The 23,113-nt window shown below is 46.4% G+C and overlaps 1 protein-coding gene across 1 annotated transcript; it reads left to right on the forward strand.

Moving 5' to 3' along the window:
- The first annotated feature begins 20,090 nt into the window (after positions 1-20,090).
- LOC121578128 (protein BTG2) lies at positions 20,091-22,601 on the forward strand. The gene is made up of 2 exons (XM_041892245.2): positions 20,091-20,557; positions 21,027-22,601. The coding sequence occupies exons 1-2, from the start codon at positions 20,410-20,412 to the stop codon at positions 21,377-21,379; spliced, it is 501 nt and encodes a 166-aa protein (XP_041748179.1). The 5' UTR covers positions 20,091-20,409; the 3' UTR covers positions 21,380-22,601.
- The last annotated feature ends 512 nt before the right edge of the window (positions 22,602-23,113 follow it).

Here is a 23,113-nt window from a genome sequence, read left to right on the forward strand (position 1 = left end):
TGGTTTCATCTGACCATATGACATTCTCCCAATCCTCTTCTGGATCATCCAAATGCACTCTAGCAAACTTCAGACGGGCCTGGACATGTACTGGCTTAAGCAGGGGGACACGTCTGGCACTGCAGGATTTGAGTCCCTGGCGGCGTAGTGTGTTACTGATGGTAGGCTTTGTTACTTTTGTCCCAGCTCTCTGCAGGTCATTCACTAGGTCCCCCCGTGTGGTTCTGGGATTTTTGCTCACCGTTCTTGTGATCATTTTGACCCCACGGGGTGAGATCTCGCGTGGAGCTCCAGATCGAGGGAGATTATCAGTGGTCTTGTATGTCTTCCATTTCCTAATAATTGCTCCCACTGTTGATTTCTTCAAACCAAGCTGCTTACCTATTGCAGATTCAGTCTTCCCAGCCTGGTGCAGGTCTACAATTTTGTTTCTGGTGTCCTTTGACAGCTCTTTGGTCTTGGCCATAGTGGAGCTTGGAGTGTGACTGTTTGAGGTTGTGGACAGGTGTCTTTTATACTGATAACAAGTTCAAACAGGTGCCATTAATACAGGTAACGAGTGGAGGACAGAGGAGACTCTTAAAGAAGAAGTTACAGGTCTGTGAGAGCCAGAAATCTTGCTTGTTTGTAGGTGACCAAATACTTATTTTCCACCATCATTTGCAAATAAATTCATTAAAAATCCTACAATGTGATTTTCTGGATAATTTTTTTCTCTCGAATTTGTCTGTCATAGTTGACGTGTACCTATGATGAAAATTACAGGCCTCTCTCATCTTTTTAAGTGGGAGAACATGCACAATTGGGGGCTGACTAAATACTTTTTTTCCCCACTGTATAGCCTCGCTATTGTTATTTTTACTGCTGCTCTTTAATTATTTGGGCTTATAAGTAAGCATTTCACTGTAAGGTCTACACCTGTTGTATTCGGTGCATGTGACAAATAAAATTGTATTTGATTTGAATAACCTTTTTAGATTCTAGATAGCACCTTTTTTTCTAAGAGTGTAACCTTAACCCTTACCCTAACCATAACCCTTACCTTTACCAGGGCGACAGGTAGCCTAGCGGTTAAAAGCATTGGGCCAGTAACCAAAATGTTGCTGGTTCCAATCCCCGAGCTGGCAAGGTGAGTTCCTGGACTATAGGCAATACAAGCATCTCTAAAACTAAGAGCATTGTATTTGGTACAAATCATCAATCAAGTTCTAGACCTCAGCTGAATCTGGTAATGAATGGTGTGGCTGTTGAACAAGTTGAGGAGACTAAATTACTTGTTCTTACCTTGGATTGTAAACTGTCATGGTCAAAACATATATAGTAGATTCAATGGTTGTAAAGATGGGGAGAGGTCTGTCCGTAATAAAGAGATGCTCTGCTTTCTTGACACCACACTCCACAAACCAAGTCCTTCAGGCTCTAATTTTGTCTCATCTTGATGTCCAGTCGTGTGGTTGAGTGCTGCAAGGAAAGACCTAGTTAAGCTGCAGCTGGCCCAGAACAGATCGGCACGTCTTGCTCTTCATTGTAATCAGAGCGCTAATATAAATACTATGCATGCCAGTCACTCTTGGCTAAGAGTTGAGGAGAGACTGACTGCTTCACTTCTTTTTATAATAAATATTAATATGTAGAAAATTCCTAATTGTTTGCATAGTCAACTTACACACAGCTCTGACACACACACACACTTACCCTACCAGACATGCCACCAGGGGTCTTTTCACAGTCCCCAAATCCAGAACAAATTCAAGAGAACTTACAGTATTATATAGAGCCATTATTGCATGGAACTCCCTTCCATCTCATATTGCTCAAATGAACAGCAAACCTGGTTTAAAAAAACAGATAAAGCAACACCTCACGCCACAACGCCTCTCCCCTATTTGACCTAGATAGTGTATGCCTTTCTTAAATTGATGTAGTTCTGTTCTTGGCTATTAATGTTCTGTATTATGTCATGTTTCATGTTTTGTGTGGACCCCAGGAAGAGTAGCTGCTGGTTTCGCAACAGCTAATGGGGATCCTAATAAAATACCAAATACCAAGCATTCACACCTGATTCAACACATCAGGCAGGGCTGATCCTAGATCTGTGGCTACAGGCTACTTTTACCTGCAGCTGTATTCCAATAGACCAACATGCAAGACAAGAGAAAAGTGACATTAGCATAGTTAGTTCCATTAGTTGACTATTACATCAAACAAGACACATTTTTATTATTATGACCTTTTTTGCAGTTCAGAACTGAGCCTGAGTGGGGAGAGTGGGGTCCTGAGGACCAGATGGCCTGTGGAGTGCTGGGAGTCAGTCTACTGAGATGACGCTGACTCTATCCATCTCACTCCAACACAGCCTCCTTAGGCATGTCTCTCTCCTCAACACTGTCTCCTCAGGCATCCCTCTCCTCAACACTCTCTCCTCAGGCATCTCTCACTACAGGCCTACAGTTTACTATCTCTGCCCTTGGTTTGTAAAGCGCAGCAGCTGCAGTCAAAGAACATTGCCTGTCTGGAAAGCACATTAGCTCCAAGAACAATCCCAGGCAGCACATGTATAAGAGAGTGACTAATGCAGTAATTAGATGGTTAGGACATTTGTGACTCATAGCTCAAGGCAGGAGAGACTTTTCACAGCTTTCATACGCTTGACAAGTAGGACTAATACAGTACCTTTCATGCGTAAAGTAATCGGATGGATTTCTGAGAAAACCAGTTTTAACTGTGAGATGTAGACTGGATTTATAATGCATGTATACCGCTCTGAATAAAATAAATAGAATGATATTCAGATTTCCTATTTCACTGAAAAAGGCAATCATATGTGTACACAGCGAGCAGCCAGCCATCTGCATTCACACACCTAGCTACAAACACACACAAATTGAGAGAAATAAACTACACATACATAGTGAAAAGTTGCAAGAAAATCAACAGTAGTGGCAGATCACATACAAAAAGAAAAAAGTAACAAAAACGTCCCCCTTTTGGCTGAAAATCATTCTGGTGTTGCCATGGTGAGGGGGTCCTGTGCTTGAATATTACTGTGACATCATCCCATCCAAACATAGCCTAGCATTTAGGAAGGGTGTCATGGGCTGAATAATACCCTCAGGAAACAACATGGGATTCTGATTAAACACTTAGTGTTGATCCTTTCTAGATGGACCATAGAGAGTGGCTGGAGTCTAGCCAGGCCAGGGGGCACTCTGTTTCTGCATCAGACAGCTCTATGGTCAGTGCTTACTTTGTAAAATCGGGAGGTGCTGGAATAAAGAGTGAGAGAGGGGAGTGACATGGGGAGCTCTGAGGTACCAGAGGTAAAGCATTCCATGCATATCATCGCATTTGCGTAGTGGCATATAGCAGTAGAGTACAGGCACTTACAGAAGTTGCACACATGCCTTTTATAAATGCATTTCATACAATTCTACATAATTTTACATGTCCGAATCCTTTTTAATACCGCACAAATTATCGAAATGACAGGCTACTTTGACACTGACAAACTGAGACTCTGAGATCAATACAAATTACCTTGAATCCATCAATAGCATAAGCCTAGGTGTGTGGAGACATATTGTAGGCTACAACTCTGCTTGTAGGCGCGCGCTGTATGAGGAGGAAATTATAGTCCTAAACATGCTTTCCGGTTTCACTGACTCACCCAGTGATGCGCAGCTCACTCGCCTGTGATGGCCGATGCGTACGTGTCAAAAGCATATATCTCGCTCTGGTTTTACTTTGTAAAAAATATTTGGAAGTTTATCAAATATTTTGTTAGCCTACAGCATACAGATTAAAGTCTTCTCTTTTCAGCAGGAGTCATTTGGTTTTTAACCTGTGTTTCCCGCGATTGTATTTGAAATATTGCGAAAGGCCTGTTTTGTCTGCATGCTTTTCACTGACAGATTTGCCACGCGATTACGACTGTAGGCTATGCCTTGTTATTGGGCTACACACAATCCACAGCAGTGGAGGCTCCTCAGAGGAGGACCATCCTCCTCAGTAAATTAAATAAAAATCTAAAAATCTAAAGTGAAACATAAAATATAAATCACCAAATAATTGATTAAAACACACTGTTTTACAATGAAGGTCTACAGTAGCATCAGCAGCACTCTGTAGGGTAGCACCATGGTATAGCCGGAGGACAGCTAGCTTCTGTCCTCCTCTGTGTACATAGACTTCAATACAAAACCTAGGAGGCTCATGGTTCTCACCTCCTTCCATAGACTTACACAGTAATTATGACAACTTCTGGAGCATGTCCTCCAACCTATCAGAGCTCTTGCAGCATGAACTGACATGTTGTCCACCCAATCAAAGGATCAGAGAATGAATCTAGTACTGAAAGCATAAGCTACAGCTAGCTAGCACTGCAGTGCATAAAATGTGGTGAGTAGTTGACTCAAAGAGAGAGAAAGACAATAGCTGAACAGTTTTGAACAAATTAATTTCTTCAAAAATTAAGGAGAAGCGAGAGAGAGAGAGAGAGAGAGAGAGAGAGAGAGAGAGAGAGAGAGCTATATTTGGTTGTATTTTTTTAAAACTGTCACTTAGCTAGCCTACTCAAACACCCGGCTCAAACAGAGAGGTATGCTATGTTAGCTAGCTGGCTATGGCTATCCAACACTGGAACTCTTTCAAATCAAGGTAAGCTTTTGATTTGATTAATTTCTTGCCACCGGGGCCCGCCAGTGTAACTGCAATACTGCTTTCTGACTGTACATTGTACTGCATGACTGTAGTTGTCACAAGCTGATGTGGATGCTGTGTTGGAGTCAGGCGCAGGACACAGAAGCTTAGTCGAAACGACTTTAATTGTCACAAAGACAATAACAAAAATACCGGGCCTCAAACACAGGAGGCGAGCGATTACGCAAACAGTGCGTAAAAACACTAACTACTAGAGCACAAATAAAGATACACCAACTGACAGGCGGACAACAACACACAACTGCAAACAAAACCAAAGGAAACTTATAGGTGACATAATCAATACATAAGACGAAACAGGTGCACCAACAAGACAAAACCAATCAAACATAGAGAACATCAAGCGGTAGCAGCTAGTACTCCGGGGACGACGAACGCCGAAGCCTGCCCGAACAAGGAGGAGCAGTCTCGGCGGAATTCGTGACAGTACCCCCCCCCTTGACGCGCGGCTCCAGCCGTGCGCCGACCCCGGCCTCGGGGACGGCCAGGAGGACGTGGAGCAGGGCGCGTAGGATGACTACGGTGGAACTCAGTCAGGAGGGATGGATCTAAAATGTCCCTCCTAGGCACCCAGCACCGTTCCTCCGGACCGTACCCCTCCCACTCCACGAGATATTGTAGACCCCCCATCCGACGTCTCGAATCCACGATGGACCGGACTGAGTACGCCGGAGCCCCCTCGATGTCCAGTGGGGGCGGAGGGGTCTCTCTTATCTCACTGTCCTGGAGTGGACCAGCTACCACCGGCCTGAGGAGAGACACATGGAACGAGGGGTTAATGTGATAGTCATTAGGCAGTTGCAACTTGTAACACACCTCGTTCAATCTCCTCAGGACTTTAAATGGCCCCACAAACCGCCGGCCAAACTTCCGGCAGGGCAGGCGAAGGGGCAGGTTTCGAGTCGAGAGCCAGACTCGATCTCCAGGTGCGTATACTGGACCCTCACTGCGGTGGAGATCGGCGCTCGCCTTCTGCCTGCGGATGGCCCGCTGCAGATGTACATGTGCAGCGTTCCACGTCTCCTCCGAGCGCCGAAACCACTCATCCACCGCAGGAGCCTCAATCTGGCTCTGATGCCATGGTGCCAGAACCGGCTGATACCCTAACACGCACTGGAAAGGGGTCAGGTTAGTAGAGGAGTGGCGAAGAGAGTTCTGAGCCATCTCTGCCCAGGGGATATACCCCGACCACTCCTCCTGCCGGCCCTGGCAATATGATCTCAGAAACCTACCCACATCCTGGTTCACTCTCTCCACCTGCCCATTACTCTCAGGGTGGAAACCCGAGGTAAGGCTAACCGAGACCCCCAAGCGTTCCATGAACGCCCTTCCGACTCTAGAGGTGAATTGGGGACCCCGATCAGACACTATATCCTCGGGAACCCCGTAGTGCCGGAAGACGTGGGTGAACAAAGCCTCAGCGGTCTGTAGGGCAGTAGGGAGACCCGGCATTGGGATGAGACGACAGGCCTTAGAGAACCGATCCACAACGACCAGAATAGTGGTATTCCCCTGAGAGGGGGGAAGGTCCGTGACAAAGTCCACCGAGAGGTGAGACCACGGCCGTTGTGGAACGGGCAGGGGTTGTAACTTCCCCCTGGGCAGGTGTCTAGGCGCCTTACACTGAGCGCACACCGAGCAGGAGGAGACATAAACCCTCACGTCCCTAGCCAATGTTGGCCACCAGTACTTAACACTAAGGCAGTGCACTGTCCGGCCAATACCTGGATGTCCAGAGGAGGGTGACGTATGAGCCCAATAAATGAGACGATCACGGACCTCGAGCGGCACGTACGTCCGACCCACTGGACACTCTGGGGGAGTAGGGTCGGTGCGTAACGCCCGCTCAATTTCCGCATCGACCTCCCATTCCACCGGTGCCACCAGACAAGACTCCGGCAGTATGGGAGTGGGCTCAACGGACCTCTCCTCTGTGTCATACCGCCGGGACAGGGCGTCTGCCTTACCGTTCTGGGATGTAAGTGATCTTAAAAACGAACCGGGTCAGAAACATGTTCCACCTAGCCTGACAAGGGTTCAATCTCCTAGCTGCCCGGATGTACTCCAGGTTACGATGGTCAGTCAGAATGAGAAAAGGGTGTTGAGCCCCCTCAAGCCAATGCCTCCACACCTTTAGGGCTTGAACCACGGCTAACAGCTCCCTGTCCCCTACGTCATAATTACGTTTCGCCGGGCTGAAACGTCCACCTCTACCTGGAACGCTAAAGCGGGGTCCGGGTGCGCCAGCACCGGAGCCGAAGTGAACAGGTCCTTCAGTTTACTAAACGCCCTGTCCGCTTCAGCCGACCACTGCAAACGCACCGGGCCCCCCTTCAGCAGGGAAGTAATGGGAGCTGCTACCTGTCCAAAACCCCGGATAAACCTCCGGTAGTAATTGGCAAAACCCAAAAACTGCTGCACCTCTTTAACAGTGGTTGGGGTTTGCCAGTTACGCACGGCTGACACACGGTCAATCTCCATCTTCACCCCTGACGCGGACAACCGATGACCCAAGAAGGAGATGGACTCCTGGAAAAACAGACATTTCTCTGCCTTGACATACAAGTCATGCTCCAACAGCCTACCCAACACTCGGCGCACCAGGGCTACATGCTCGGCTCGTGTAGAAGAGTACACTAGGATGTCGTCAATGTACACTACCACACCCTGCCCATGCAGATCCCGGAAGATCTCGTCCACAAATGATTGGAAGACTGAAGGAGCATTCATTAACCCGTATGGCATGACAAGATACTCATAATGACCTGAGGTGGTACTAAATGCCGTCTTCCATTCATCTCCCTCCCTAATGCGTACCAAGTTATAGGCGCTCCTGAGATCCAGTTTTGTGAAGAAACGCGCTCCGTGCAATGATTCCGTCATACTCGCAATCAGAGGAAGAGGGTAACTGTATTTAACAGTGATCTGATTGAGACTACGGTAATCAATACACGGGCGCAACCCTCCATCCTTCTTCTTCACAAAAAAGAAACTCGAGGACGCAGGGGAAGTGGAGGACCGTATGTATCCTTGTCTCAGGGACTCAGCTATGTATGTCTCCATAGCCGCCGTCTCCTCTTGAGACAGAGGATACACATGGCTCCGCGGGAGTGCCGCACCTGTCTGGAGGTTTATCGCACAATCTCCCTGTCTATGAGGTGGCAATCGCGTCGCCCTCGTCTTGCTGAACACGAGTGCCAAATCCTCATACTCAGGGGGAATGTGCATTGCGGGCACTTGGTTCGGACTCTCCACCGTGGTCGCCCCAGCGGAAACACCTAAACATCGCCCAACACACTGGTCAGACCATTCCTTGAGAGCCCTCTGTTGCCACGAAACGGTGGGGTCATGGGTGATTAACCAAGGAAGCCCCAGCACCACGGGATACGCAGGAGAGTCAATCAGGTACAACTGAATGATCTCCTCATGACCCTCCTGCGTCTTCATCTTTAGTGGCGCTGTGACCTCCCTAATCAACCCAGATCCCAACGGGCGGCTATCTAGGGCATGGACAGGGAAGGGTGCATCAACGGGCAGGAGGGTAAACCCTAACTTAGTACAAAATGTCCAATCAATAAAATTCCCAGCTGCGCCTGAATCGACTAGCGCCTTATGCTGGGAATGAGATGCAACCTGAGGAAATACCACAGGTATACACAAGTGAACAACAGAGAGCTCTGGGTGAGTGGGGCACCTACTCACCTGAAATGACTCCCCAGTGCGCGACCTGTTGCCCCGATTCTAGCCGCAGTGTGTCCTCCACGGCCACAGTTGGTGCAGGGGACGGCCCCCCTCGGGTTCTCTCTCCTTCTCTCTCTAGCGCCAGCACCCCCGAGCTCCATAGGGCTCGGCTCGGAGGTGCTGGGGGATGGAATGGACGGCCCCAACTCGGGACGTCCGCGGGTGGCCAGCAGGGTATCCAGACGGATGGACATGTCCACCAGCTGGTCGAAGGACAGATTGGTGTCCCTGCAGGCCAGCTCTCCACGAACGTCCTCACGCAGGCTACACCGATAGTGGTCGATGAGGGCCCTCTCATTCCACCCCGCATCCGCCGCTAGAGTCCAGAAATCCAGGGCGAACTCCTGTGCGCTCCTCTTCCCCTGTCGGCGGTGGAACAGACGCTCCCCCGCCGATTTACCCTCAGGAGGGTGATCGAAAACAGCCCTGAAGCGGCGGGAGAACTCCGCGTAGGTGAATGGTGGTGGCGTCTATTCCCCTCCATTCGGCGTTGGCCCACTCCAACGCCTTGCCGGAGAGACAGGAGATGAGGGTGGAAACGCTCTCGTATCCCGAGGGCGCCGGGTGTATGGTGGCCAGGTAGAGTTCCACCTGAAGGAGGAACCCCTGACACCCGGCTGTGGTGCCATCATACGCCCTCGGGAGCGAGAGCCGAATCCCACTGGATTCCGGAGCTGGTCTGGTGGGGCTGGCCGATGGTGGTGGTAATGTAGGAGGAGGTGTGGGCACGCCTCCCCTTTCCCATCAGCGCAGGGTGTTCATCACCTCCTGCATGGCGGAGCCGAGTTGCTGCATCCTGGCGTCCTGGCAGCTGACCCAATCCTCCAGCGACTCGGTCGCCGCCGCTGCTCCTGCTGACTCCATAGTATGGTGTGTTGTTCTGTCACAAGCTGATGTGGATGCGGTGTTGGAGTCAGGCGCAGGACACAGAAGCTTAGTCGAAACGACTTTAATTGTCACAAAGACAATAACAAAAATACCGGGCCTCAAACACAGGAGGTGAGCGATTACGCAAACAGTGCGTAAAAACACTAACTACTAGAGCACAAATAAAGATACACCAACTGACAGGCGGACAACAACACACAACTGCAAACAAAACCAAAGGAAACTTATAGGTGACATAATCAATACATAAGACGAAACAGGTGCACCAACAAGACAAAACCAATCAAACATAGAGAACATCAAGCGGTAGCAGCTAGTACTCCGGGGACGACGAACGCCGAAGCCTGCCCGAACAAGGAGGAGGAGCAGTCTCGGCGGAATTCGTGACAGTAGTGGGTTTACTAACGCATTAGTTCTAGTAGTTCTAGTTGACTATAATGTGACAACTACAGTATGTAGAACGTGTGTAGCGGTTAGCATTCATGATATGAAGGTTTGGCTTAGAAAGGTTTTTGATGTGTTGTCCACTTAAGTCCACAAGCGAAGGGAAAAGGTGAGAGGAGAGCGTGTAGATAGTTGCGAGGAGGAATTATATATACAATGAGCAAAGTGATCATGCTGTTTTTATGTTGCTGCTATGAAAGTGAACTGTTTGCGTGTGATCAGGGGTGTATTCATTCCGCCGATTCTGTTGAAAAACATTTCTTAAACGGAAGCAAACGAAACGGGGATAAACATACAGTACCAGCCCTATTTGGTAAAAGTCCATATTATGGCAAGAACATCTCAAATAAGCAAAGAGAAACGACAGTCCATCATTACATAGAGAGGGAGAAATATCATAGAAAGTGAATCTCATTCTAGTTCTGTGAGAGATACAGGTGCCCTACTCACACAGCCATGGCCACACATTGGTCTCAAACATAGGTTACAATGTTACGCAAACCATAAACTCGGGCCGAGCCAACCCAAATCAACTCTTAGAATATCAGGCCCGGCCTGAAAATCTACTTTTTCATATAAATAGGTTCCAGAACGAAACAGTCCAAAAATTAAGCAGTCTATGGTCATTGTCAATGGTCAATATCAGTGGTGTCATAACCATTGAAACTGAGCAGCCAATTACCCCCCTCACTTTCATACAATAGTTTCAAGACATATGATGATGACATGGTTACAACACACACACACAACCTCAGGAGCTGCTGTGTGCCATGCTGTGTGAGCATGAATGCTAAAGTTCATTTGCAATTCAGAAGAGCAGGTCAAGCATGTGGTTGTGGCATTTAAGCAACAGGTGGTCGCCCACAAGAGAAAATTAATACCAGTGGTGAACCCCTGTCTCAGTCTCCTGTATCCATGCTGCAATAGTCTATGTGCCGGGGGGCTAGGGTTATATCTGGTGTAATTCTCCTGTCTTATCTGGTGTCCTGTGTGAATTTAAGTATGCTCCCTTTAATTCTCTCTCTCTCACCCTCTCCCCCTCCCCTCCCGGAGGACCTGAGCCCTAGGACCATGCCTCAGGACTACCTGGCCTGATGACTCCTAGCTGTCCCCAGTCCACCTGGTCGTGCTGCTGCTCCAGTTTCAAATGTTCTGCCTGCGGCTAGGCAACCCTGACCTGTTCACCGGACGTGCTACCTTGTCCCAGACCTGCTATTTTCGACTCTCTCTCTCCCTCTCTCTCTCTACCGCACCTGCTGTCTCGAACTCTGAATGCTCAGCTATGAAAAGCGAACTGACATCTACTCCTGAAGTACTGACCCGTTGCACCCTCTACAACCACTGATTATTATTTGACCCTGCTGGTCATCTATGAAGGTTTGAACATCTTGAAGAACAATCTGGCCTTAAATGGCCATGTACTCTTATAATCTCTACCCGGCACAGCCAGAAGAGGACTTGCCACCCCTCAGAGCCTGGTTCCTCTCTAGGTTTCTTCCTAGGTTCCTGCCTTTCTAGGGAGTTTTTCCTAGCCACCATGCTTCTACATCTGCGTTGCTTGCTGTTTGGGGTTTTAGGCTGGGTTTCTGTATAGCACTTTGTGACATCTGCTGATGTAAAAAGGACTTTATAAATAAATTTGAATGATTGATTGAGATATGGATCTTATTTCCCCCCAGCAAATCAGATGGCTATAAACAGAGAGTATTTAACCTGAGGCCTCCTGGTGCTGTTGACAATGGATTTCTTATACGTCTAACATGTTTACATTGTGATGTGTATAGTGCATTCGGAAAGTATTCAGACCCCTTCACTTTTTCCACATTTTGTTACGTTCCAGCCTTATTCTAAAATTTATTAAATAAATAAAAATACTCATCAATCTACACACAATACCCCATAATGACAAAGTGAAAACAGGTTTTTAGAAATGTTTGCAAATGTATTAAAAATAAAAAACAGAAATACCTTATTTACATAAGTATTCAGACCCTTTGCTATGAGACTCGAAATTGAGCTCCGGTGCATCCTGTTTCCATTGATCATCCTTGAGACGTTTCTACAACTTGATTGGAGTCCACCTGTGGTAAATTCAATTGATTGGACATGATTTGGAAAGGCACACACCTGTCTATATAAGGTCCCACAGTTGACAATGCATGTCAGAGCAAAAACCAAGCCATGAGGTCGAAGGAATTGTCCGTAGAGCTCGGAGACAGGATTGTGTCGAGGCACCGATCTGGGGCAGGGTACCAAAACAGGTCTGCAGCATTGAAGGTCCCCAAGAACACAGTGGCCTCCATCATTCTTAAATGGAAGAAGTTTGAAACCACCAAGACTCTTCCTAGAGCTGGCCGCCCAGCCAAACTGAGCAATCGGGGGAGAAGGGCCTTGGTCAGGGACGTGACCAAGAACCCGATGGTCACTCTGACAGAGCTCCAGTTCCTCTGTGGAGATGGGAGAACGAAGATTCTCTGGTCTGATGAAAACAAGATTGAACTCTTTGGCCTGAATGCCAAGCGTCACGTCTGAAGGAAACCAGGCACTGCTCATCACCTGGCCAATACCATCCTTACGGTGAAGCATGGTGGTGGCAGCATCATGCTGTGGGGATGTTTTTCAGTGGCAGGGACTGGGAGACTAGTCAGGATTGAGGGAAAGATGAACGGAGCAAAGTACAGAGAGATCCTTGATGAAAACCAGCTCCAGAGTGCTCAGGACCTCAGACTGGGGCGAAGGTTCACCTTCGAACAGGATAACGACCCTAAGCACACAGCCAAGACAACGCAGGAGTGGCTTCGGGAAAAGTCTCAATGTCCTTGCGTGGCCCAGCCAGAGCCCGGACTTGAACCCGATCTAACATCTCTGGAGAGACCTGAAAATAGCTGTGCAGCAACGCTCTCCATACAACCTGACAGAGCTTGAGAGGATCTGCAGAGAAGAATGGGAGAAACTCCCCTAATAAAGGTGTGCCAAGCTTGTAGCATCATACCCAAGAAGACTCTATGCTGTAATCAGGGTCTGAATGCTTATGTAAATGTGAATGTTTTAATTTTTTATAAATTTGCACCAAACATTTTTTACCTGTTTTTGCTTTGTCATTATGGGGTATTGTGTGTGGGAAAAAAACAATTTAACCAATTTTAGAATAAGGCTGTAATGTAACAAAATTAGGAAGATTGAAGAAGTCTGAATACTTTCCGAATGCACTGTATAACTGAAAGATGAGCCAATGTTGCAGGAAAACAAATTATTAATGAGAAGAAACTGACTACACCGATGAAGTGTCTTCACAGACATTTTCAATCTATCCTTATCCCAGTCTGTAATCCCAACATGTTTCAAGCTGACCACCATTGTCCCTGTTCCAAGGTAACCTGCCTAAATTACTATCGCCCTGTAGCACTCACATCTGTAATTATGAAGTGCTTTGAAAGGCAGGTCATGACACACATCAACACCATCGTCCCAGACACCCTAGATCAACTCCAATTAGCATATCGCCCCAACAGATCCACAGATGACGCAATCTCAATTGCACTTCACACTGCCCTCTCCCACCTGGAAAAGAGGGGAAATAACTATTTGAGAATGCTGTTCATAGACTACAGCTCATTGAACACCAGAGTACCCTCAAATCCCTTCACTAAACTAAGGACCCTGGGACTGAACCCCTCTCTCTGCAACGGGATCCTGGGCTTCCTGATGGGCCGGCCCCAGGTGGTGAGGATAAGCAACAACATCTCCGCCACGCTTACACGCAACACGGGGCCCCCTCAGGGGTGTGTGCTTAGTCCCCTCCTGTACTCCCTGTTCACCCACGATTGCGTGGCCACGCACGACTCCAACACCATCATCAAGTTTGCTGACGACACGACGGTGGTAGGCCTAATCACTGACGGCGATGAGTCAGGGAGAAGGTCAGAGACATAGCAGTGTGGTGCCAGCACAACAACCTCTCCCTCACTGTCAGTAAGACAAATGGGCTGATTGTGGACTATAGGAGAAAGAGGTGAGAGCACGCCCCCATCCACATCGATGGGGTTGTTGTGGAGCTGGTCGAGAGTTTTAAGTTCCTTGGTGTCCACATCACTAAGGACCTAACATGGTCAGCACAGTCGTGAAGATATATTAGAATGGCGCCGAAGGAGATGGCTGCCATTTTACGGGCTCCTAACCAATTGTGCTATTGTGTGTGTTTTTTCTCGTTATTTGTAACTTATTTTGTACATAATGTTTCTGCCACTGTCTCTTATGACCGAAAAGAGCTTCTGGATATCAGGACAGCTATTACTCACCTCGTAATGGACGAAGATATTTTATTTAACGAGTCGGATGCGAAGGATTTTCTTCAGACACCCGACAAGGCCCAAATCCCCGTCATTCGCATGAGAGACAACGATATCGGGGACGTAGGTCAGGGTGCCTTGTAAGGATCCGATGGCGAGTGCGTAATCTGCCTCTACCCTCAGTCCTATTAGCCAACGTACAATCATTGGATAACAAAATAGACTAACTAAGATCACGGATATCCTACCAACGGGACATTAAAAACTGTAATATCTTATGTTTCACCGAGTCGTGGCTGAACGACAACATGGATAACATACAGCTGGCGGGATATAAGCTGCATCGGCAAGATAGAACAGCTGCTTCCGGTAAGACAAGGGGTGGCGGTCTGTGTATATTTGTAAACAACAGGTGGTGCACAAAATCTAATATTAAGGAAGTCTCTAGGTTTTGCTCGGCTGAGGTAGAGTATCTCATGATAAGCTGTAGACCACACTATTTACCAAGTGAGTTTTCATCTATATTTTTCGTAGCTGTCTATATACCACCACAAACCAATGCTGGCACTAAGACCGCACTCAATGAGCTGTATAAGGCCATAAGCAAACAGGAAAACGCTCATCCAGAGGCGGCGCTCCTAGTGGCCGGGGACTTTAATGCCCTTAAATCTGTCAATAAAGAAGCGGTCAGATGACGCAGATGCTAAGCTACAGGACTGTTTTGCTAGCACAGACTGGAATATGTTCCGGGATTCTTCCGATGGCATTGAGGAGTACACCAATCATTAATAAGTGCATCGACGACATCGTCCCCACAGTGACCGTACGTACATACCCCAACCAGAAGCCATGGATTACAGGCAACATCTGCACTGAGCTAAAGGGTAGAGATGCCGCTTTCAAGGAGCGGGACTCTAACCCGGACGCTTATAAGAAATCCCGCTATGCCCTCAGATGAACCATCAAACAGGCAAAGCGTCAATACAGGACTAAGATTTCATCGTACTACACCGGCTCCGACGCTCGTCGGATGTGGCAGGGCTTGCAAACTATTACAGACTACAAAGGGAAGCACAGCCGCAAGCTGCCCAGTGACACGAGCCTACCAGACAAGCTAAAATACCTCTATGCTCGCTTCGAGGCAAGCAACACTGAAGCATGCATGAGAGCATAAGCTGTTCCGGATGACTGTGTGATCAAACTCTACAAAGCCGATGTGACTAAGACATTTAAACAGGTCAACATTCACAAGGCCGCAGAGACAGACGGATTACCAGGACATATACTCCGAGCATGCGCTGACCAACTGGCAAGTGTCTTCACTGATTTTTTCAACCTGTCCCTAACTGAGTCTGTAATACCAACATGTTTCAAGCAGACCACCATAGTCCCTGTGCGCAAGAACACTAAGGTAACCTGCCTAAATGACTACCGACCCATAGCACTCACGTCTGTAGCCATGAAGTGCTTTGAAAGGCTGGTCATGGCTCACATCAACACCATTATCCCAGAAACCCTAGACCCACTCCAATTTGCATACCGCCCAAACAGATCCACAGATGATGCAATCTCTATTGCACTTCACACTGCCCTTTCCCACCTGGACAAAAGGAACACCTACGTGAGAATACTATTCATTGACTACAGCTCAGCGTTCAACATCATAGTGCCCTCAAAGCTCATCACTAAGCTAAGGACCCTGGGACTAAACACCTCCCTCTGCAACTGGATCCTGGACTTCCTGACGGGCCACCCCCAGGTGGTAAGGGTAGGTAACAACACATCTGCCACGCTGATCCTCAACACGGGGGCCCCTCAGTTGTGCGTGCTCAGTCCCCTCCTGTACTCCCTGTTCACCCATGACTGCATGGCCAGGCACGACTCCAACACCATCATTAAGTTTGCCGATGACACAACAGTGGTAAGCCTGATCACCAACAATGATGAGACAGCCTATAGGGAGGAGGTCAGAGACTTGGCCGTGTGGTGCCAGGATAACAACCTCTCCCTCAACGTGATCAAGACAAAGGAGATGATTGTGGACTACAGGAAAAAGAAGAGGAAAGAGCACGTCCCCATTCTCATCGACAGGGCTGTAGTGGAGCAGGTTGAGAGCTTCAAGTTCCTTGGTGTCCACATCACCAACAAACTAACATGGTCCAAGCACACCAAGACAGTCGTGAAGAGGGCACGACAAAGCCTATTCCCCCTCAGGAGACTGAAAAGATTTGGCATGGGTCCTCAGATCCTCAAAAGATTCTACAGCTGCACCATCGAGAGCATCCTGACTGGTTGCATCACTGCCTGGTATGGCAACTGCTCGGCCTCCGACCGCAAGGCACTACAGAGGGTAGTGCGTACGGCCCAGTACATCACTGGGGCCAAGCTTCCTGCCATCCAGGACCTCTATACCAGGCGGTGTCAGAGGAAGGCCTTAAAAATTGTCAAAGACTCCAGCCACCCTAGTCATAGACTATTGTCTCTGCTACTGAATGGCAAGCGGTACCGGAGTGCCAAGTCTAGGTCCAAAAGGCTTCTTAACAGCTTCTACCCCCAAGCCATAAGACTCCTGAACAGCTAATCAAATGGCTACCCAGACTATTTGCATTGTCCCCCCCCAACCAGAATATTATCTATGCTTAGTCACTTTAACTCTACCTACATGTACATATTACCTCAATTACCTCAACTAACCTGTGCCCCCGCACATTGATTCTGTACCGGTACCCCCTGTATATAGCCTCGCTACTGTTATTTTACTGCTGCTCTTTAATTATTTTTTATTTATCTTTTTTTTTTTACTTAACACTTATTTTTCTTAAAACTGCATTGTTGGTTAAGTAAGCATTTCACTGTAAGGTCTACACCTGTTGTATTCAGCACATGTGACAAATACAATTTGATTTGAAGAGGGCACGGCAGAGCCTCTTCCTCCTCAGAAGGCTGAAAAGATTTGGCATGGGCCCTCGGATCCTCAAAAAGTTCTACAGCTGCACCATCGAGAGCATTTTAACTGGCTGCATCACCCCTTGGTATGGCAACTGCACCGCCCTTGACTGCAAAGTGCTACAGAGGGTGGTGCGGAGAGCCAAGTACATCACTGGGGACGAGCTCCCTGCAATCCAGGACCTCTATATTAGGTGGTGTCAGCCCGTCTGGTGTTCAACCTTCCCAAGTTCTCTCACGTCACCCCGCTCCTCTGCACACTCCACTGGCTTCCAGTTGAAGCTCGCATCTGCTACAAGACCATGGTGCTTGCCTACGGAGCTGTGAGGGGAACGGCACCTCCGTACCTTCAGGCTCTGATCAGTCCCTACACCCAAACGAGGGCATTGCGTTCATCCACCTCTGGCTTGCTGGCCCCCCTACCTCTGCGGAAGCACAGTTCCCGCTCAGCCCAGTCAAAACTGTTCGCTGCTCTGGCACCCCAATGGTGGAACAAGCTCCCTCACGACATCAGTGGCAGGGACTGGTAGACTAGTCAGGATCGAGGGAAAGATGAACGGCACAAAGTACAGAGAGATCCTTGATGAAAACCTGCTCCAGAGCGCTCAGGACCTCAGACTGGGGCGAAGGTTCACCTTCCAACAGGACAACGACCCTAAGCACACAACCAAGACAACACAGGAGTGGCTTTGGGACAAGTCTCTGAATGTCCTTGAGTGGCCCAGCCAGAGCCCGGACTTTAACCCGATCGGATATCTCTGGAGAGACGCTCCCCATCCAACCTGACAGAGCTTGAGAGGATCTGCAGAGAGGAATGGGAGAAACTCCCTAACTACAGGTGTGCCAAGCTTGTAGCATCATACCCAAGAAGGCTGTAATCGCTGCCAAAGGTGCTTCAACAAAGTACTGAGTGAAGGGTCTGAATACTTAAGGAAATGTAATATTTCCGTTTTTTATTTTGTATACATTTTCTAAATTTTCTAAAAACCTGTTTTTGCATTGTCATTATGGGGTATTGTGTATAGATTGATGAGGGGGGGAACAATTTAATCCATTTTAGAATAAGACTGTAACAAAACATGGAAAAAGTCAAGGGGTCTGAATACGTTCCGAATGCCTGTATATATATATATCAATCAGATGTATTTATAAAGCCCTTTTTACATCAGCAGATGTCACAAAGTGCTTATACAGAAACCTAGCCTAAAACCCCAAACAGCAAATAATGCAGACATAGAAGCACAAACCATATACACACTCACTCACTACATTGACACTCCTACACAAAATCCACACCCATTCACATATACTTCATATGCACACACATAACACACACAAACACACGTAGGCCTACATACACATTACATGCACACACACATACTTTTACACTCATAATTTGCTGCTGCTACTCTGTTCTTTATTTTTACTCTTATTATTATTTATCCTGATGCCTAGTCACTTTACCCTGCTTTAATGTACATACAGTAGCTACCTCAAATACCTCCTACCTCTACCGTGAAATGCTTGCTTAACCCTCCCGTTGTCCTAGGGTCAAAATGACCCGCTACTGTGTTGAACCAACTTTATTTAATTTTATATTTTGGGGATCATTTTTGAGAAGGAGGCAGTGAGACTTTAAAGAAAGTATCACTGCCTCCTTCTCACAAATGATCCAAAAAATATAAAAATTAAATAAAGTTGGTTCAACACAGTGGCGGGTCATTTTGACCCTAGGACAACGGGAGGGTTAAGAGTCATTCCCAACAATGCAGAGTTTAAAAATAAAGTAGTAACACGAAGAATGAAATACACAAGAATGGAGCTATATACAGGGAGTACCAATGTGTAGAGGTAGGAGGTATTTGAGGTAGCTACTGTATGTACATTAAAGCAGGGTAAAGTGACTAGGCATCAGGATAAATAATAATAAAGTCTACACCAGTTGAAATCGGCGCATGTGACAAATACAATTTAATTTGAACAGAGGGTTAAAATGACAAACGTATTTTCATTTACAACCACTAGATGTCGCTGTAGTAGCGCCAGCGGAACCACAACACACACACACTTGCACGTTAAACCTAAACTCTGTGATTTAAGATTTTGTTCCTCACAGCCGATAAAGTTTCTTCTGCCTAGACTTTTATTTCCCCATATACACTTGTTAAAGCTAGAGTCCTTAATTGAAACAATTACAAAGCATTTACCGCGCCTCTGTTTTGGTCAAAAGCTGAAAAACAAAGTATGTGGTGGCCCACAGCTGCGCCGTAATAATTGTGTTATCGGGGATGGGCCTGTAGAAATGTAACCCTCTCAAATTCATCGAAAGAGCAATGGATGCAAGGACTGACCATCCATATCAAAATTATAGTTGTAACCACGTTTTGGAACTATACAGTTTGTTTACATTTACATAGTTTACAAACATTGGAGTAAAAAAAGCTTATATTTTGGGTTCTGATGGGGAACGACAGTTCAACTAATCTCATGGAGCGTTTATAAATTACATTATTCAAGATTCAATCGGTATATATCATTAATTTATAAGTCAAAAAAATGTATGTAGAAACTAAGGATTCTAGCTTTAACTGAAATATGTAAAGTGAGATGTATTTTTGTCAATACTAGGTTCATTTGTTTGGCTAAACCCGAAAGAACTTCCATCTCGCTGCTTTTCTTCCAAGTAGCCATCGCCTATGTAGGCTACATGGTATATCTGTAAACAATAACTATTTGAGCAGATGTCAATAGTTGATGAACACGGTTGTTCATATATTAGAAAAACACATTTTCTCACTTGAAACTTACGGTAAATAGCTAGTGTTTTTTGTTGCGCTGTCGTCAGGAGTACTTTAAAGCAGGGTTTGACGTCAATTTCTATATTTGGTGATGGACGGAACCTCATTTGCATTTTACACCCACCTCGGTTTTCCACGATGTGAACCAATCACATCGCACGGGGAGCGCTGTGTGTGTTTTTCTGTGAATTTCATTGGTTAAAATGCCAATCACTCAAAATGGGCAATTACGTGACATCACCCATTCTGTCCCTTGATAAAAAAGAAGCCACAAGCTGTAGTGCAAGCACAGAGAACTTGGAAATGGGAGTTGAGAGAAACATAACATCAAACACCGCTTCCAATCGAACAATTATTTTGGATAAATAATGCTGATTGTTACGTTGGCTAGAGTCAACCTGTTGCGTTGATATCACTGCTTCTGACTTGAAGATTCTATTTACTGAAGGATTTGTCCAGGACTCGCATATAGCTACTTCAGCTATAGCTAGCCAACGTTAGCTAACGTTACCTCGGTTTCACACTGCATTACTGTCAAATTCTACTTTTATTTCCTACGAGCTGAAAACCATTTTGCTGGCAAAATGAACCAAGGATACTCATCTAGAGGTGAAATGGGCCCCGAAGTAACGGCCGCAGCGACGTTTGTTTCCAGGCTATTGAGAACAAGAGGCTTCCTGAGCGAACACCAACTTCATGATTTCAGAGATTGTCTCCAACAGTCATTATCAGGTAATTTGGTTGGCCTTTCCTGTAAAAATAAAAAGTACATTTGGCTACGAACTAGTTATATTGTCGAAGTGGCTGCCTATATAATTGATGTTTTGGCTAGTTAGTTGGCTAACGGTAGCCTCGCTAACGTTAGCTAGTCTTGGCTTTGTCTGTTCCAACTGACGGTCAAATCTAGCTAGTTTTCTAATCTGATCGACATTTGATTTTTATAATTTTGCTGACTATCTTTATTAGGTAATGCTGGGGGGGAGACAACGAACATGTAATTCGACAACTACCTTTAAAACATTTTTTAAATACTTTTGCAAGTCAGCAAATTCGTTAGGAAGCTTCCTCGTTAGTCTAACTTGGCATAATGTCTCGAGGTGATTGTAGTAGGCCCAAATTCATTGTCTGGTGCTTTGTTTGCAAAGCAACAAGTTGAGTCTTCTAGTTTCGTTCCTTTAGTCTGATAATTTTCTCTTCACAGAGCACTACCAGAACCACTGGTTCCCAGACAGACCACAGAAGGGCTCGGGCTACCGCTGCATCCGAATGAATCATGAAATGGACCCAATTATTGGCAGGGCTGCTGGTCGAATCGGATTTACTAGCGATCAGCTCTTCGCCCTCCTGCCCCGGGAGCTGACACTCTGGGTGGACCCCTTTGAGGTCTCTTACCGCATCGGGGAGGATGGCTCCATATGTGTCCTCTATGAAGCAGAGGCCCCAGCGCCAGCAGCAGCACCTAGCCCCGACCCCACACAGAACTGCAAGAATCAATTTCTGATCGGTGGCCGCACTAGCCCGCCGAAGAACTACCTGATGACCGTCTCGAGCTAGAGCGGGACCAGGCACTACCGCGACTGGGGCTACGCAAACAGTGTCAGTGTGAAGCCCGTCGACCACTCACAGTGATTCTTTTTGTACTTACATTTCGCAGCATTTACCCCTTTTTTTATTAAATAAATGTTACGTTATTTCATTTGAGTTTTCTAGAAGCATTGGGTATTTGTTGTAGTGTTTCTGTTGGGTTAGCATTTTTTATATATTTGACTACCAACTCATAGGCTCTTTTTGCACTGCAGGGACTCAGTATGTAGTGTGCTTCTGTCCTCTGGTGTTAGCACACTACACTCAAGCCAGGACTCGAAGTGTATAAAAAAACGACTCTGGGATTCTGTTAGTATCTCATGGTGCAATAGTAATAATACTTCACACACCATTGCCACTTCTCACAAATGTAAACTAAAGCTATCGTAACTGGAGTGTTAAGTATTTGTTCAGGTACCTATACATTTCCAAGATGAACTTGTTTTTTAAAATGTTTTATATAATGTGTGTGTCATTTGGTGCACTGCTGGTTTGTAAATTTACAGGACCACTCTTAACCTACCTGTGCCCTGAAATCAGACTCAAGACACTGTCTGACTTCCTAGTTGCAAAAGAGCTGCCTCTAACAGGTTGTACTACCTTAACACGACAATGTCTGCCCAAATCCCTTTGCGTTGAATATTGCTGCCAAACTTTATATCATAGATCATTTTGTGCAATAGTCAGAGTATTCAGAGCAACTGGAGTTTGGCTAAATCTCTCAACAAATAGTAAACTAATTTCACACCTCTTGGATCCTAGTTGAGAAAGACTTGACTTTTTAATCTAGAATAGCTTTACTTTCAACATGTTCGAAAAGGGGTTGGGGTTTTAATATTGATCACTATTGTGAATGTTTTTCTTATGTGAATCTGTCACTTTGACAAGTGTTCCCTGTTATTATCCCCTGAGTAGTTAGCCTTTGTGACTAAGCTGTGAGGTGGTTGGTTGGCGTCATGTTAACGTCTGTATCACTGCCAGGTAGTGTGACGCTCTCAGCCTTCTGTAGTGTCTTCTCTCCCTACTGAGCTGTTGAGCAGCTCACCATTGTTTACTGTTCCAGATGGGAAAGATGTCGAGTTTAAGCTATTTGAAACACAGTATGCATTTAATGTACATTTAAAAAAAGATGTGCATATAGATACTTGTACAGTTTTTGTCAATTTTATTACAATAAACCTTTATGAATTCAGATGCTCTCTTGCTGTGGTCTGATCAATTTGCATTATAGTTTGTCATCCTTTCACCGGTAGCCCATTCTAAGTAATCTCGTTTTGTAACTTGAGGGAACCTGAAGAAACCACTTATGCCATATTCTACATAAATGCCCCCAGCCTCTACTCTTGAAGCCCATGAGTAGATCTGACAGGATTGGATAATTGTTGCCCATAACTCCTACCAGCTCCTAGCCTAACTATAGGGCAAGGTGGGATCGACTCCATGTTTGCATTGGACCCATCTGATCCTTAGATCTATTTCGCTATATGCGGGGCCTAGGGGTTTATATGAATGGTGCATTGTCACTCATTCTGTTAATCCATTTATGCGTTCACTCTCTCAGGATCAGGCTTGTCTGTGCCTCAGAGCTTGTTTGGCTTGTCACTAAGGGCACACTCATGTCTCGACATGCCCTACACCAGTCACAGAAGAGGGAGGAACTATCAGCAGTTACACTCCTGTTGTATCAGTTCTGTCCTGGGAGAA

This window comes from Coregonus clupeaformis, chromosome 12, assembly GCF_020615455.1.
Source record: "Coregonus clupeaformis isolate EN_2021a chromosome 12, ASM2061545v1, whole genome shotgun sequence".
Classification (NCBI taxonomy): domain Eukaryota; kingdom Metazoa; phylum Chordata; class Actinopteri; order Salmoniformes; family Salmonidae; genus Coregonus; species Coregonus clupeaformis.

Bases quoted from the DNA above. Each gene is read 5' to 3' on its own strand.
- LOC121578128 (XM_041892245.2), top strand. From the start codon at position 20,410: ATGAACCAAGGATACTCATCTAGAGGTGAAATGGGCCCCGAAGTAACG. The intron at 20,558-21,026 runs GTAATTTGGTTG...TTCTCTTCACAG, and splicing joins TCTCCAACAGTCATTATCAG to AGCACTACCAGAACCACTGG.